Source organism: Brachionichthys hirsutus, chromosome 10, assembly GCF_040956055.1.
Source record: "Brachionichthys hirsutus isolate HB-005 chromosome 10, CSIRO-AGI_Bhir_v1, whole genome shotgun sequence".
NCBI classification, from domain to species: domain Eukaryota; kingdom Metazoa; phylum Chordata; class Actinopteri; order Lophiiformes; family Brachionichthyidae; genus Brachionichthys; species Brachionichthys hirsutus.
In genome coordinates this window covers 9,816,812-9,831,142 of record NC_090906.1, presented here as the reverse complement: position 1 = coordinate 9,831,142, position 14,331 = coordinate 9,816,812, and the positions used below count along the sequence as shown (strand labels likewise).

Genomic DNA, 14,331 nt, shown 5'->3' with positions numbered 1-14,331 from the left:
GGGCTATTATACTCATGTCTGTGCAGCTCGGAAGTGGCTGTAATCTTTCATCCAAAACATGTGACATAAACTCCCCCAGAGCCAAATGGGTTCAGTCGTATAATCAGAGACCTGGTCAAGTCCGTTTACTCGACAATTGCACCTCATCGGTCAGAAAGGACATTATTTTGTGTATTAATTTGAAATACTTATCATAATAAATACTCTATCTCTAATGCAAGATGCTACTAAATCATTTTCTGTGTTATTTATTTTTATCTGGATCTATTACGCTGTGTTGCTCGTGGCTGTGCTTGTGTTTCTGTGCATGGATCAGTCGACCTGCGGGTTTTCGAGCATTTCCGTGGGTTCGGTAAGAGTCTGCTGATAGATAGCCTGACATGAGCCCCCGTCACTGACAGCCACAGTTTTATCCCGTAGCTCAGTACCGGCATCAACGCTCTTCTCTGGCTCTGGGGTGTACTCATCCCTGTCCAGGTAGTGATGTATGTGTGTGTGTGCCTGCAGGCTTCCAAGCGACAGCATATGGACCGGTGGCAGCAGCAGCAGTAGCAGCAGCACGAGGCTCAGGTAGGGGGGCCCGTGGAAGAGGCGGCTACTTGGCGTACCCACAGAGCGCAGGGCCAGGTAAACGCTCTGTCCTGTTCTGTGTGGCTGCTGCTCTCTCCAACTTCTCCTGCTCTGCTTCTCCCCATAGACATAGCCCCCCCCCCCCGAGCCCACAAGGCATGCACCTAAATATGGTGCATACGCCGTAAAAACTAAGACTGAAGCATGTAAAAGCAAACCAACTTTAATCAAGTAAGAATAGGAGTGCTATCTGGCTGCAAAAAACTTTCAATTTAAGACCATCCCTGTGAAATTTCAGCTGTATAAGCTGAATTGCAACATTGTTACCAGCCAACTTACACGCTTAACATTAACACAGTTTAGTATTGAACTAACTCGATTAAGGAAGAGATAACATGTTACCATTCAATAATTTGTATTTAATAACCACATGCTTCAGCTAATGCTTGTTAGCTTCACTGGCTTCCAGCAACACTGTCCCGCTAACATCTTCATATTTTAAGAAGAAGAAAAATTACAAACCTATCATGTGTATGTGAGTTTCCAAAAAGCCACACCTTTTTGGGTTCAATCACTCAGTTAAAAATGCATCTTAATTAAAAGAACTGATTCGTTCACAGACGCTGCACATGACTGAAACACGTTCACGGTAGCCAGAAATTGACAAACCACCTATTTATGAACACAATCGTGTAAATCGTGACTTCAGAAATCATTTTCACATACCATAAAACACCCACACTGGAGTCCAGCGTGTAATAAACAGCGTCAACTGAGCAGAGGCTTTGGGCTTCAGTCATTTAGTCTTGAAAGTTATTTCAGAAGTCAGAAAGTTGCACTGCAGATTGAAGATGTATGTCAGGCCAATGAGTTTGCAGCTCGCCTCACACTGATTCTATTTAGGTTGCTCATTCATTCCTTTTTTTAGGTCTTCATGCATCTTACTCTGCTGTTCCCACAAATACAATATGATTAATGTAACTGCACTGTCACATGTTAAGTGGTGCCAGCTGACTGGAATCATGAGAATTTATTCATTTAGTTTATTTATATTTATATATAGAGAGAGAAAGATATATGCAATGTATGTACCTACATGTATGTATGTATGCACACACACACTACTATATAATAATTTTGACTTCAAGCAACATTAAAAAGGATAAATAAAGCATTATTCAAAACCCCAAAACTTAAATTAGAAAGTCAAAAATAGCATTAACTAAAATGATACTGGCTTGATGAAACAAATGGAAACTTGTATGCAATGTTATTTTGACACGTCGATGGGATGTTGCATGAAGCATGAGCAAGGGAAAGGTGGACAGGCTCCATTAGATCAACTCAGTTTAAACATGACCAGGCAGGAGACCACAGGACTGTCATACAGAGAGTTTCTGCACTGTCGCCAAGGTTACGTTCACATCAAAATATATTTTTTTTTGTAGAAATTCCGATTTTTGGCTCTGATCAAACTTGGTTATCTTGATGGTTCATGCTCATAATGACAGTGACCTCTGTCTCGCACTAATGTGATCTATTTTCTGAAGCAGCAAGCACGGACACATTTTGGCATGAAACATCTGCGTCACCATAAAAAAAAAATAATAATCCACATTTAGACTCCTGATTTTCGAGCTGAAATGGTTGGTGTGAATAGAAAAACATACACGCAGCATTTTTCTCTGGAGGGAAGCAAACACTTTATCAGCTGTTCACAAGGAGAGCGTGACTGTTGCTGTCGTCCCTCCTCCAATCATTTCGTTTTGCATGAATAAAAACATTCTGATCCACCCATTCTCCTTCAGGCTTCAAATCAAATATTTATCTAATGTAGGACAGTGACTCAAATCCGATTGGAAAAGATCAGATTCTTTGTTCTCACAGTTCAGAAAATATATAATTTGTGTCAAATTAGGGCAAAAAGCATAAGAATTTTAATTTGGTTCCTCCAAATGGTAAGCCTGGTAATGTGAACGCAGCCCGAAGCGCACACACTTTTCTGTTCTATCTTACTGTATATGTAACATATCGTAGTTTTAACTGAAGGTCGCACTGCCGTGAGACATGATATCATGAGCTGGTACTTCAGCGAACGCTGTGCTCATCTGATAACCTTCACCAAATTGATTAAAGCATTGACAAAAAAGTTACGGATCAACTCGTGAAGTTTTTGAAAGCACGACAGCAACCTGAAATAATGAATATTGTGTTAGTTGTAAGGGTTAAATTAAATAAATAAAAGGCTTAATCATTTATGAAACATCTTCACTTTGAATATACTGGAAATGTGAATTGCTTTTTATAATATATTCAATTTAAATTTGTGAAAGCCCCCCCCATGTTTCCTCTATTGTCCACTGTTGGGTTAGTTCCTTTCCCAGAGGTACATACAGCTTGATAATTATTTACCCTAATTTAATTTATGGATCCTCTGTATTTGAACTTTGTGGGTTATTTTTAATTTCGTTTTAAAGTGATTCAATATGATCCAATTGATTTATCCAAATATAGACAGTGATTCTATAGTGAGTTCTCCTTCTGTCAAACATTTAGTTTATGTTTGGATTTTGTTTACTATAAAAGTTTATCATTGACATTCACGATAAACTAAACTGTAAAACGATAAACTGTAAGTCAGTAATTTAGGTCAAATATATATTATGACTAGAAAGTCAACCAACCCATCCAACGTGTACGTCTGTCTGACTTGAATACAGTCATTTTCAAAGCCTTGCCGATTGTTCCCTTTCTGTGCTCTCCATGTATTGAATATTGTTCTGCTGCTGCTGTCTTTCATTGCATGAGTAAACACAGATGATCAGACAGGAGGGTTAGTCTGTGCCTCTGTGCCAGCTTTAAGGTGCCTGAGGATGTCAGGTTTAAGTACAATCCTGTAAAATGTAACGACGGTACACCGTATTCACAAACACACGAGCATCTGCTGAGAAATTTGTTTCAAAAAAACTGGATGCAAGTCTTAAACACAGCGTTGATTGACTTTGTTCTGGCTTCATTTAGACATCCTGCTTTTTTCCCACCATTAACAAATGTAGATCATTCAGTAGCTGTCAATACAAGCTCCCCTGACTGAACACACAGCCTCCAGGCTTAGGGACAAGTGTCTTCCCTAATCAGACATACCATTAGAAGCTTGGTGGTAAAAGTCTGCTTCATCTGTAACTCAGATGTTTTACATTCACTCTCTGATAGCGGCTACTTGACTGTACGCGCTGATATACCTGCAGACGTACACGATCACACAAGCAGCGGTTGTGAATGCATCCAACCTACATATGCATACAGGGGGGGGGGGGGGGGGGAACTAATTCCCCCACCTGTCTTCCATTGCACGGAATTCAAATCAACAGAGGGAACACTGGAAGCCAATCAGGCGACACTTTCTTGCACGTTGGCCCATTTGGTTTCTGCACATTCAAAACAAACAATTTGCCTCAACAATTCCAATGACAATTGCAACCATCTCTAAGAAGCAGGAATGTTGATTTGGGGTTAGCAGCAGCCAGGAAGCAAGAGACGTGATGGCAACCATTATGTATAGTTTAATTCTGACAGCTGCAAATGGAAGGGAGACAAGGAAATGACTATGAACGAGGGCTGGAGAAAGCTGAGGAGGAGGATGTAGTGGTGAACAGTGACACCGTGGTGTCAGAGTACTTAAACAGCCATCATGCCGTTTTACTGAATAGATTTCAGTACTTGTATGCATCAGTATTTTCAAAATAACTTCAAGAAAGTCGAACAGATCGGCATGTTTGAGATTGAGCTTGTAAAATATATGTAGGATCACTAAAGCAGCGCTTTCCTGTTGGTTGACAAACCACAAGTTCTCCTGTGGTTTGTGGCTCTTTGACAGAGTGAACATAATAATGTATTGCTGATTTCTAGAGTCGGAAATGATGCTAATAATGATGCTCTTCTCAGGCTACAAAGACAGACCACAGGTTGATCTCACATTGTTTAGGCTTTCTTCCTGTGTGTACTATCTGGGGATGGTTCTGCCTCTCTGTCCCATTTCCTCATTTATTTTACAGCTCCGAAACAACCCAAGAATTGCAATTATATTCTTCTCATTGGTAAATTATTTAGTTTTAGTGCAGATGATGGGCTTTGTTGTAAACAGAAAATGGCTTATGGATGATGTAAGGCTGGATTCTTTGTTTTTTGTCTCCACCTATTGACCACATATTAAGTACCGGTACTTCATCTAATGCGACCCAGCAGGAGGCCTGTCAGTCTGACGGAGTGTGTCCTAAACCGTCGCTCCAAACATCTTAAACCCTCAATGTGAATTCTATTCTGACAGTTCCTTCACCCTTTTTGCGTGCTAGCTGTGAGGCTTGTTGGTCAGCTATATACACAGAGAGCACCGTAAGATTGAGGAAGACATTTTCCATCCTTGACAGGGGGCACTTTCACCCGACTCTCAAAGCTCAGCAGACAAAATGACAGCATGCTGACCTCTCTGACACACCAGTAATGATGGCAAGGCGTATTTTGGACTTCTACCTGCAGCAAACTTTGCTCTATTTGAAGTTAAAGTACCGTGTATATATATATAATATATTAACAATCTCTTAAACTACCAAGTATCTTGGTCCTTATTTCCCTTGAATTATAGCGGTTTCGTAGATTTAGATATCAGCACTAAATAACTTTTCTGACTGATTTCACCACCCCAGCTGGTATTTACAAGGAGCCAAATATGTTGGTCAGCTCTCAGGACATTTTGGCCTAGACATTCATATCAACAACAACCAACACATCATTAATGTGCATAATGAGAAATTGGTCCATGGACCCGCTAATAAGAGTTTGAACTGTACATTTTTAGGAAAGGCTACTCTCTTTGTGTATTCTGAGACGTGCCGGGAATCTCCTGCATTGTCAGGTACACACGGAGAAAAATGCAAGTGATGCAGATGGTTCTGACAGTCTGGGGAGCATCAAAGGTCCCGGTCTACTCCGGTGGAGTGTTTTCCTGAGTCCCTCTGAGCTTTCCGAGAAGCTCAAATGTCAGTTTCCGATCTTGGCTCCACCTGCAGTAAACACCAAGCCCCTTCAGCTGTTTTCAGAGGTCTGGATGCTCGTGATGAAATGTCTGACTTGACTCAGGTGTTGTGAGCTGAAATAGAGCTGGCTGTGGTCAATTGGACTGCTGTACGTATAGCAGAGGTGACCCCACCAATTTAATTGGGACTCAAGTTGGTCTTCTCGTTTTTGAAACTTGTTTCTCCTCTTAGTTTCGTGTCTATTTTTTGTCCTTTCTTTTTCACTCGTCTCACTTTTCACCAACTACTTTGCCAGTGACGAGAAGGAAACTCATGACATTTACAAATTAAGATCATTATCTATTTCCTCCCAAAAAGCCCTGTGATCTACTCCAGTGCCTGAGGAGACCGGGATTGGCTGTATGCATTGGCCTTAATCAATCTGGCTCCTCGTGAGCTCAGGTCCATTTGTCCCAGATGCTAATCCGCAGAACTCAGCTCCAGGGCCAAAGGCGCTTTGCATGCATTTCGTACAAAATAACATGAGCAGACATGCCAAACCCATCCTGCTTGGGTTTTGTTCATGGCCCTGGGATAGATGTGACACGTCGGGGAGGGCAAAGTGTCCCTTTGCTCCTCCACAACGATGCAGCAACTCTCACAGCTGTGGGTAGCAGATGCTCTGAGGTTCCACAGGCCTTAAGGGACATCACCACGCTGCCCTCCAGGGGCTGCAGACGCAACGCATCCTCTAAAGGGATCTTACTGGAGACTAAAGGGGAGTTAGCTATCCTGTCGTCTATCCTGTGAATGCTGTTTTGAAATAAATCATGTGTTGCAGTCTTACGCTCAGTGCATGATTTTTGGTTTTTCATTTTGTAATCTAAATTTATCGTAGTGAAATGTTCAGCCGAACTACAAACAGACATCAAAAATGCATTTCTCTGCATACTTCAATATGCAAAATAATATAAACAGATAAAAACAATAGCATTTCCTCCAAATTAAACTGAGCCTTAGATTTCTTCAGACCACTCAAGTCTAACAAGTCATTTGTAAAAAGTAATGTGTTCAGCCACATGGCCAAGACTGTCGACTCTGAGCGGGATCGTCTGAGCTGACTGGAGATCCGTGTCCGTTCTCAACCAGGCCATTATGCATTTAAGTCATATTAGTATGCATTGATTTTGTATATGGTGAGGTATTGTTTTACGTTTCCTTTTCCTATATAAACTCTCCGTAATCATCGTGATCTTACCATGGTCAAAGGTAAATGTAAATCAGGAGCGCTGTTGGGTTTCTCCATTACTCTACAGAACAGCAAGTGAATGGAAAAGCAGGCATGAAATGAAAAGTGGAAAAAATAAAAAATAACAATAACAGAGACCTGACGATGGGCGAGTAAATGCAAGAAGAAATCATCTGTTAAAATTAATTAGCCAAGCTTCTCTGAACGCAAAATGACAAGACATTAAATATGTATTATTTATGAAATGTCTGTGCTCTGTGAAAAGGGTGTCTAGTGCTGTTAATTACTCAGCCATTCATTCAGAAAAGATTATTTCAAATGGAAAGTGAAAGCAAGGCTCGACAGAAAAAGAGCTGTTAGTTTCTTTCACGCTATTTTTAAATGACATTGGTGAAAATGAAAAAGCTAATTATGGCAGCTCTAAAATTCAAAGCTCATTTGAGAAGCAGCATGTCAGGTTTATTGACGTCTTCTGTAGAATGATGTGGTTTGATGGCCACCGAGGAATCTCGGTGGCGCCACGAAGGAAGGGGAGGAGCGACCGCATGAGAAATCATTCCTTGCACGAATCAAAATAACTTCATGTAATAGATATTGATTCATCGCAAATCTTGCTTTTTAGTTGACGTTAGAAAAAACGTTATATTTAAAAGCATTCAAAGGTTTGACTTAATTTATAAGTCAACCTTTTTCATAATGTGTTTGCAAATGCTGTAATTTATCACCCTTTTAAGAAAATGAGTAATATTACAAATACAGCTGTTGTTATTCAGCGTAATGAGACCGGTTAATTGATGTGAAGGTAATCACAGGTTTGATTTGTTGAGGTTCGGGCGCGGCCTTGGGGAATCACTGAGTTTGGCGCAGACCACTGGGCGACTTGTCACAATATTTTTCACAATCAGAAACCCCAGCAGGCCGAGGAGCATGACGCTATATTTTATCATAAGCGTGATTAGTTTTATTTTCCGATTCGCGTGAAAAAAAGGAGCGGTGCTTTCAAGGTTTGTGATTCCTCCTTAAAGGCAGTCACCTGGCAAAGTGGCAAAGAGAGCAGGGCATTTATCCACTGAGAGAGCCCACCCCCGATGATGTCAGTAACAAATGACTACAAGACACGCCCCTCTCCATCGCCTCATAGCCAACTTTGGTCACCGGGGGCAGAAGGGAAAGAGGGTGGGATGGTGGTAGGGGAGATAATTACCAGTATAAATGACGCCTTGCGAACGATTCGCACTGCTGGGTAGCCTGATCTAGTCTCCAAGGCAACCTCAGCACACTCATTTGTTTTGTAGATGAGTAATTACATCCAATTAGTGGCCAGTGGGGGAAAAAGAGAGTCCAAGAAAGGCCCATTGTTCTGGATAGATTGTGTGAATATTAATAGTGGGGAGGTCTGAGGCACAGTGATATGATCTGTTATACTAAGGCAGCTGTGGGCGCACTCTGCCCCGTCTCATCCTGCATAACTGATCAGATAGCCACTGATGAAAATACATGGCTTTGAGAATGTGCTCCTGCATGTTTGGGAAGAGGCCAGTCGGACTCTAGTTGCCGGGAAACAAAGTCAGTTTTTTGTCAGTACCTGGATAACTGAGGTAGACAATTAAGAAAGTTTGAAACTATTTATTTTTGTTTTACACCAGCGCTACCTGGTAGTCGGTAGTTCCCAAAGCGTAGCTTGCAGAAACTTGGTCTTACGTGAGTTTGATGACATCGTTTCTTTGAATTGAGCCGTGGTTATATTTGCGTCTAAGCACCCTCGTTGTGGCTGGTCAGTTGATCAAGCTGCTCCACTTCAGGTTTTAGCTGTGGAAAAAGTTCTAACAAACTCAACACGCCATCTCTTTGTGCTTAATATGTTCTAAATTACCTACAGCTGTAAAATGTCCTGAAATGAAGCTCGCTTTTCTTTTGTTCGATTTTAAAGCCATAATCTCCTAACATTATTTAAATGTGAAACCCGTCTGTATTATTATTATGTTCACTAATGACGTATAATAAGAGTAGGCTAAAATGGAAAGTCATGCTTGTTTGTTTCCCATTTTCACTACAAATATATGACAGTTCTTTATGAATTCCCAATAACATGCTTTATGCTATTCTCCTTCTTATTTGCCACATTATAATTTTTCCATTGATCCAGTCTTTTGCTCATTAGCAAGGCCAATCGGTTTTCTGTGACATTTGTCTAAGTGAAGTAAATGGAATCCCTGGTTCTTGAGCTTTGTTCAATCTGTCAGGCATTATAAGACGTACGTGGGAAGCCTGCCGTTTTTAGAGCCTATAATTTGATGAGTGGGCAGACAGCCCACAAGTGGAGAGATCAGAATGCTAAAAAGCATCGGCGGCGAGAAGCGTGGCCGGTGCTTACATTCCATTAGACAGAAGTGGACCGTCTCAGTTTGAACGAGTAGAGGTGAAGTGGCTTTCAATGGTTATTCACTCCAGGACCCGGATATTTAAAAAAACAAAAAAACACAAACACACAGCGGGTGAAACTCGGCATGAAAAAGCCGGTGTCACCAATCTCAATCCCTCCTGAGTAGATTAACTCCGTTATCAAAGAGGTGTGCGATGAAGCCGATTCTTCTAATTGCAGTCTTTATATGAGCAGCTTGTCTCAGATTGAGGCGACAAGCAATAAATGTCAGTACAATTTATTGCTGAAAGACATTTTTGTTGATAATCCACCATCTGTGTCAAAGAGAGAATCATTGGAAGAGGCCAATCTCAGACGTGCTTAGAGTACTTAGTGCCCCTCTCAATGTCCATTATCAATAAACACAAATGTCTTTGCATCTTATTCACAAAAGGACGTATCGTGTGTCACAATTGGTCAAAAAATAGGCTTCGAATTAACTATTGATCGGTTCACTGTCCTTTTCTTTTCATTTGAACGACTTCCTTCAGTGAAATCAGCAAAGATTCCTCAGTTTGACATGAGAAATGTATTGACCTGTGTTTTAATGACTAAGTGTTGCCCTACTTCTCCATTGATTGCAAAAGCCAACAAATTAAAGCTGTGTATTTTGTATTTAATGTTACTGGCCCATTTTAATGGGGTCGAGGCTTTACCCTTGTTGAAGAGGGCTTCCGGCAAGCTAGAGTATATATATATATATATATATGTATTAACCATTGCAGAGCTTATGTCTACGTTAGCACACCAACCATACGTCAGGGGGCCTGGCCACGTGGCAGGAGCTGCTTGGGGGGGAGGGCAGGGAGGGCCAATCAAAGCAAGGATGTAATCTAAGAATGGTGGAACACGAACACCAAGCTATGCTCAACAATCTGGACTGACTTTGACAATGAAAAAGTTGATATCCACAATGATGGAGTCCCCTCCCCTCCCCCTCCCCATCCTATACTGTATCTCCCAGGCCTCCCCGATTATGGGTTTTACTCTGCGCCCAGTGACCAGAGGGGGGGGCCCTGCTCCTTTGCTGACTATGGCTCCCTGGGGCCCCAAGCGGCTCAGATGCTGCACAGTGAGCATGCCACCTCCGCCTGCAACTCCCCCCTCCAGCACCTACACAGCCCGGATCAATTTAAGAACCCAGGTTTGTATATAAGCATCTATCTCATCCACCTTTTGTAGTTTTTAGTTTGATTCATGACATTATTCCATGCAGATGATCCAATATTTTTTTTATTTACAGTATTTATTTTGCCATTTTCTTTGGTTAAGGATAGATAAGACATCCTCCCCTTTGAAAAAAATACATTAAAACATGACACCCCCCCCCTCCCCCCCCCCCAAAAAAAAAAACATCTTGCTGACAAAATGGCATTGCATGTTCTTCCTCCTTCTTTCAATTTCTAATGTAGGCTTTCTGTTTCTTTGTGAAGTTCTGCTCCAGCCCCTGCTTGCATATAAGGGGCCAACACACTCGGAATGCAATCCCTCATTTGCATGTGAACAAAATAACTAGTGATGATGTCAGAGCTGTAGACAAGCCACCCTAACATAGATCAACGTTAGGAATGAATTGATTGTTGGAGTGCCCTTTTTTGTTTGTTTGTTGTTCTTTTTTTTTTAGTTGAGCCCTTTAAGTGTTCTAAGTGTTTCTATTAATAGTTTGAGAAAGCAGCGCGGCTGTGCAAAGTTGCACACCCGACAACATTTTTGCATAAGACAGCCATTATTCTATGGCACATTGTCATTTTATGTGCAGTTTCTGAATATCTACCTAATCACAGCTTTAAAAAGCCAGGGATTAGATTCCACTGACAAGAACAGCACACTCCATATTAGCATTAAATGCCTGCATGCTAAGTATAAAAATTATTAAGTCATTATATTTCTGCAAGAGCAGACAGTTGTCTTCACAAGTTCTAATCCAGAATATGTTTGTTGTATTTTACTTCTTTATTCTGATCATTATACGATCATGATCACCCTACCACCAGTGTGCGTTTCCTCAGTGGTTCTAATTATAGGAGCGGGGCGCTGCTGACCGACACTCTGGGGCATTTAGAGACGCATGCCCCCTTGTGGGCTTTGATATCACCACAGCCACACAATGCTGTGTCTCCGCTTGCACAATAATAACAGCAAAACAATATTGAATACAAAAGGGGGGGGGGGGGGGGGGCTGACCCTTCATGCTTTTGGACCAATAAAAAAAAAGCATGCAACTGTTGTGCAAGCTCTCTCTCTCTAATAGTCAAAGTGTTGGCCAGCTGCCCCAGGCAGATGTTGGCATTTCCTGCAGCCTGTCTGTCCAAGCTTTAGCTCAGCAAACACACACACACAAAAAAGCATTCAAACTGCAAGGAAACAACAGTGATGGGAATTTTCCAGAGTTTTCTTGTCATCTGAGGAACATTTTGTGGAAGTTAGATAGCAGCATGGTTCAGCGTACCCTTTGCTCCGTAGATATCTGACAAGGCAGTGCTACCTCCACACCGATGCAAAGGCACAGCACCTGTCGATTTGTTTTAGTGTGTTCATTTTATTAAAGCCTAAAACACAAGACTTGAAAAGCATTTTGTATCTGAAGTCATTAGCAGCAGCTAGTGTCTGTTGTTTCTGTTTGAATTTTGCTTGATCAGTAAAGCACAGGATTTTCTCACCAGAGAGGACGACATTCAAATCCTGAGTGAGTCAACACAGGCCGTTTACATCGTGGCATAATTTATGTGCCTGCTGTCTACGTAATGGAGTCTGCATTGTTAAGCCTAATGATATAAAAACACATTATGGTAAATAGGAACAGAGCAGAAGCATGTTCTTTTGGACATTTAATTGTTTTTTTTTTTGTGTGTATATTAGGAGTCTGCTGACGATGATTAGGAGAATTAGATGATACAACAGATCACCCTTGTATGATTTGATCTGCGCCTCACAAACTGGTCAGTCCACAGATGAAGGCAGCAGTACATAGATGACTAGCCTGAAAGGGAGAATAGGGTCGTTTCCATATGCAGTTTGATGGGAAACCTCATGCTGTTATCCTCCATTTAAAAGAGTTATAGCCGAGAAAGTATTCCTCAATTGAGACATCACACAGTGTTTTGCATCGAGTGGAACATTCTGTTTTTATTTGTTCAGATCTTTCCAATTTTCTTCCGAAGTACTTCACACACAGGAACACTCCTAGCATCACAGAGATATATAATATTTTTCGCACCACGCTCTTTTTGTCATTTCAGTCAAATGTTTCTATAGTATTAAAAGGAAGCCACTCTCATCATCCCTTTAGAAAGTAACACACTCCCCCCTGTGTTCCAGTGGGCCTCATTCTCAGACAACCGTCTGACCCACATCACACTTTGGATTTTGTTCCCAAAGCTAAATGCGGAACCAGCATGGCCTCAACGTTAAAAAAAAAAAAAGAGCTTCACAGGAGAGACGAGTGAGCAACATTAAAGAAAATGAGTATTGCCATTTCAACTTGAAAAAAATCCTTCATTATGTAATAATAACTGGGGGGCAGACAAGATAAGAGCGCTAGCCGCTCGCTGTTTAAAGCCCCCGTAGTTAAACAGCAGCTCTAGATGTGTTTATTTCTAGAGTCCCATATGTGGCTATCTAGAGTATGGCTTTAGGTGCTTCTAATCGACATGAAACGCCTGCAGCATGTCTGGCGGCAACGCGAGAGTTTGCATCGAGAGTCTGTAGCGACTTATTGCGGTTGCACTCCACATTTCCCAGCATGCACTTAATACGGCTTCTTCTCAGGCGTCGTAGGGCTGAGCTCGTACACGGAGAAGATGGAGCATTTCCCTGGGATGGAAAATGTTTCTTTGTAATGCAGTTGTACATTTTTTTTTCCTCCAGTCTGTGTTTGAGTCGGGGTGAGACAGAGGGTTATGCGGAGCTGACAGCAGAGGAGATTGCTGTTAAGAGATCACTGCGTTTTTCTTTCTCCCTGACTGTTTTTCTTTTTTTTTGCCCTGTGTTTCCAGTCTTATTGGCCTTTCACAGGCATTTGGATTTCAAAAGACATTTTATTAGTCTGAGTTGCTCTTACTCACAGAGCAAAGGTGGTAAGACATGTAGAGTATTTCTTTTTTATTCCTTCTTGAGTTCGAACCTGCAAGATGAACCCGGGTCAAGCTTTTATACCCCCCCCCCCCCCCCCCCTTACGCCTCATCCGCTTGTCTCACATATCTTGGTTTTATGCCTGGGGTTTCTCCAGCAGACTGAGGAGCTGAAACCTACAGCTGATTGAATCGAGGATATTGTTAGTGGGGTCTTCCTGGAATATGTGGATCATTAGGTCGTGTAGAACAGCATAAGTGCTCATGTGCAATCTGAAATTGTCACTAATAATAATAATAATAATCCTGTTTTGCCCTTCTTATTCAACAGCCGGTGTTGTTTTACAAGTACTCCTTCACATTATGCATGGCCCTGCAACCTTACTAATTTATTAGCATGGTGGAAGTACCTCTAGAAAAGTGCTTGTTTTGTCTTGTGCATGATTATATGAAGTGAATGTTACTCCTATGCATAATGCACACAGCATGTAGACTATATTTAGAATATCATACTGGATTCACCTTTAATTTGGTGCTTTCAACCGAAATCTTGCTCTATTTTGTCAGTCTAAATTCTCAATGGGCTACGATCATGTCCTTCAAGACAAACGTATGAATCCAGCGATGTGTTCTTCTGGTTTAAGCGTGTCCTTTGAGATCTGGACTGATGGTTGCGGGATGTTTCTGAGCTACTTTGCCCCCCCCCCCCTGCTGTGTTTGTATGCAGGCGCCAACCCGTCAAGGCCCGGAGGTTTTCCTGGTGCTAATAGTCCAGGACCTGTGGCTGACCTGTACGCACCCAGCAGCCAGGATTCGGCTGTGGGCAACTACATTAGTGCTGCTAGCCCTCAGCCTGGCTCTGGGTTTGGTCCCAGCATCACCGTGAGTACCCTAATATGGACTTTGTCATGTCTGAATGCAGCTTGAGCTCTTTTCTAAATCGGAATAGCACCTTTAAAATAGGACGCTAAGCCTGTTCATTTTACTTCTGATTGAATGATTGGTTT

General features: G+C 41.7%; 1 protein-coding gene across 1 annotated transcript in view; it reads left to right on the top strand.

The window, feature by feature from the left end:
- The window catches only part of LOC137900100 (RNA-binding protein Musashi homolog 2), a 200,396-nt gene that overhangs the window by 182,478 nt on the left and 3,587 nt on the right, over nt 1-14,331 (top strand). Inside the window, exons 11-13 of the mRNA XM_068744155.1 lie at nt 508-570; nt 10,218-10,397; nt 14,052-14,206. Of these exons, the coding sequence (XP_068600256.1) occupies nt 508-570; nt 10,218-10,397; nt 14,052-14,206 (398 nt within the window). The remainder of the gene's footprint in view (nt 1-507; nt 571-10,217; nt 10,398-14,051; nt 14,207-14,331) is intronic.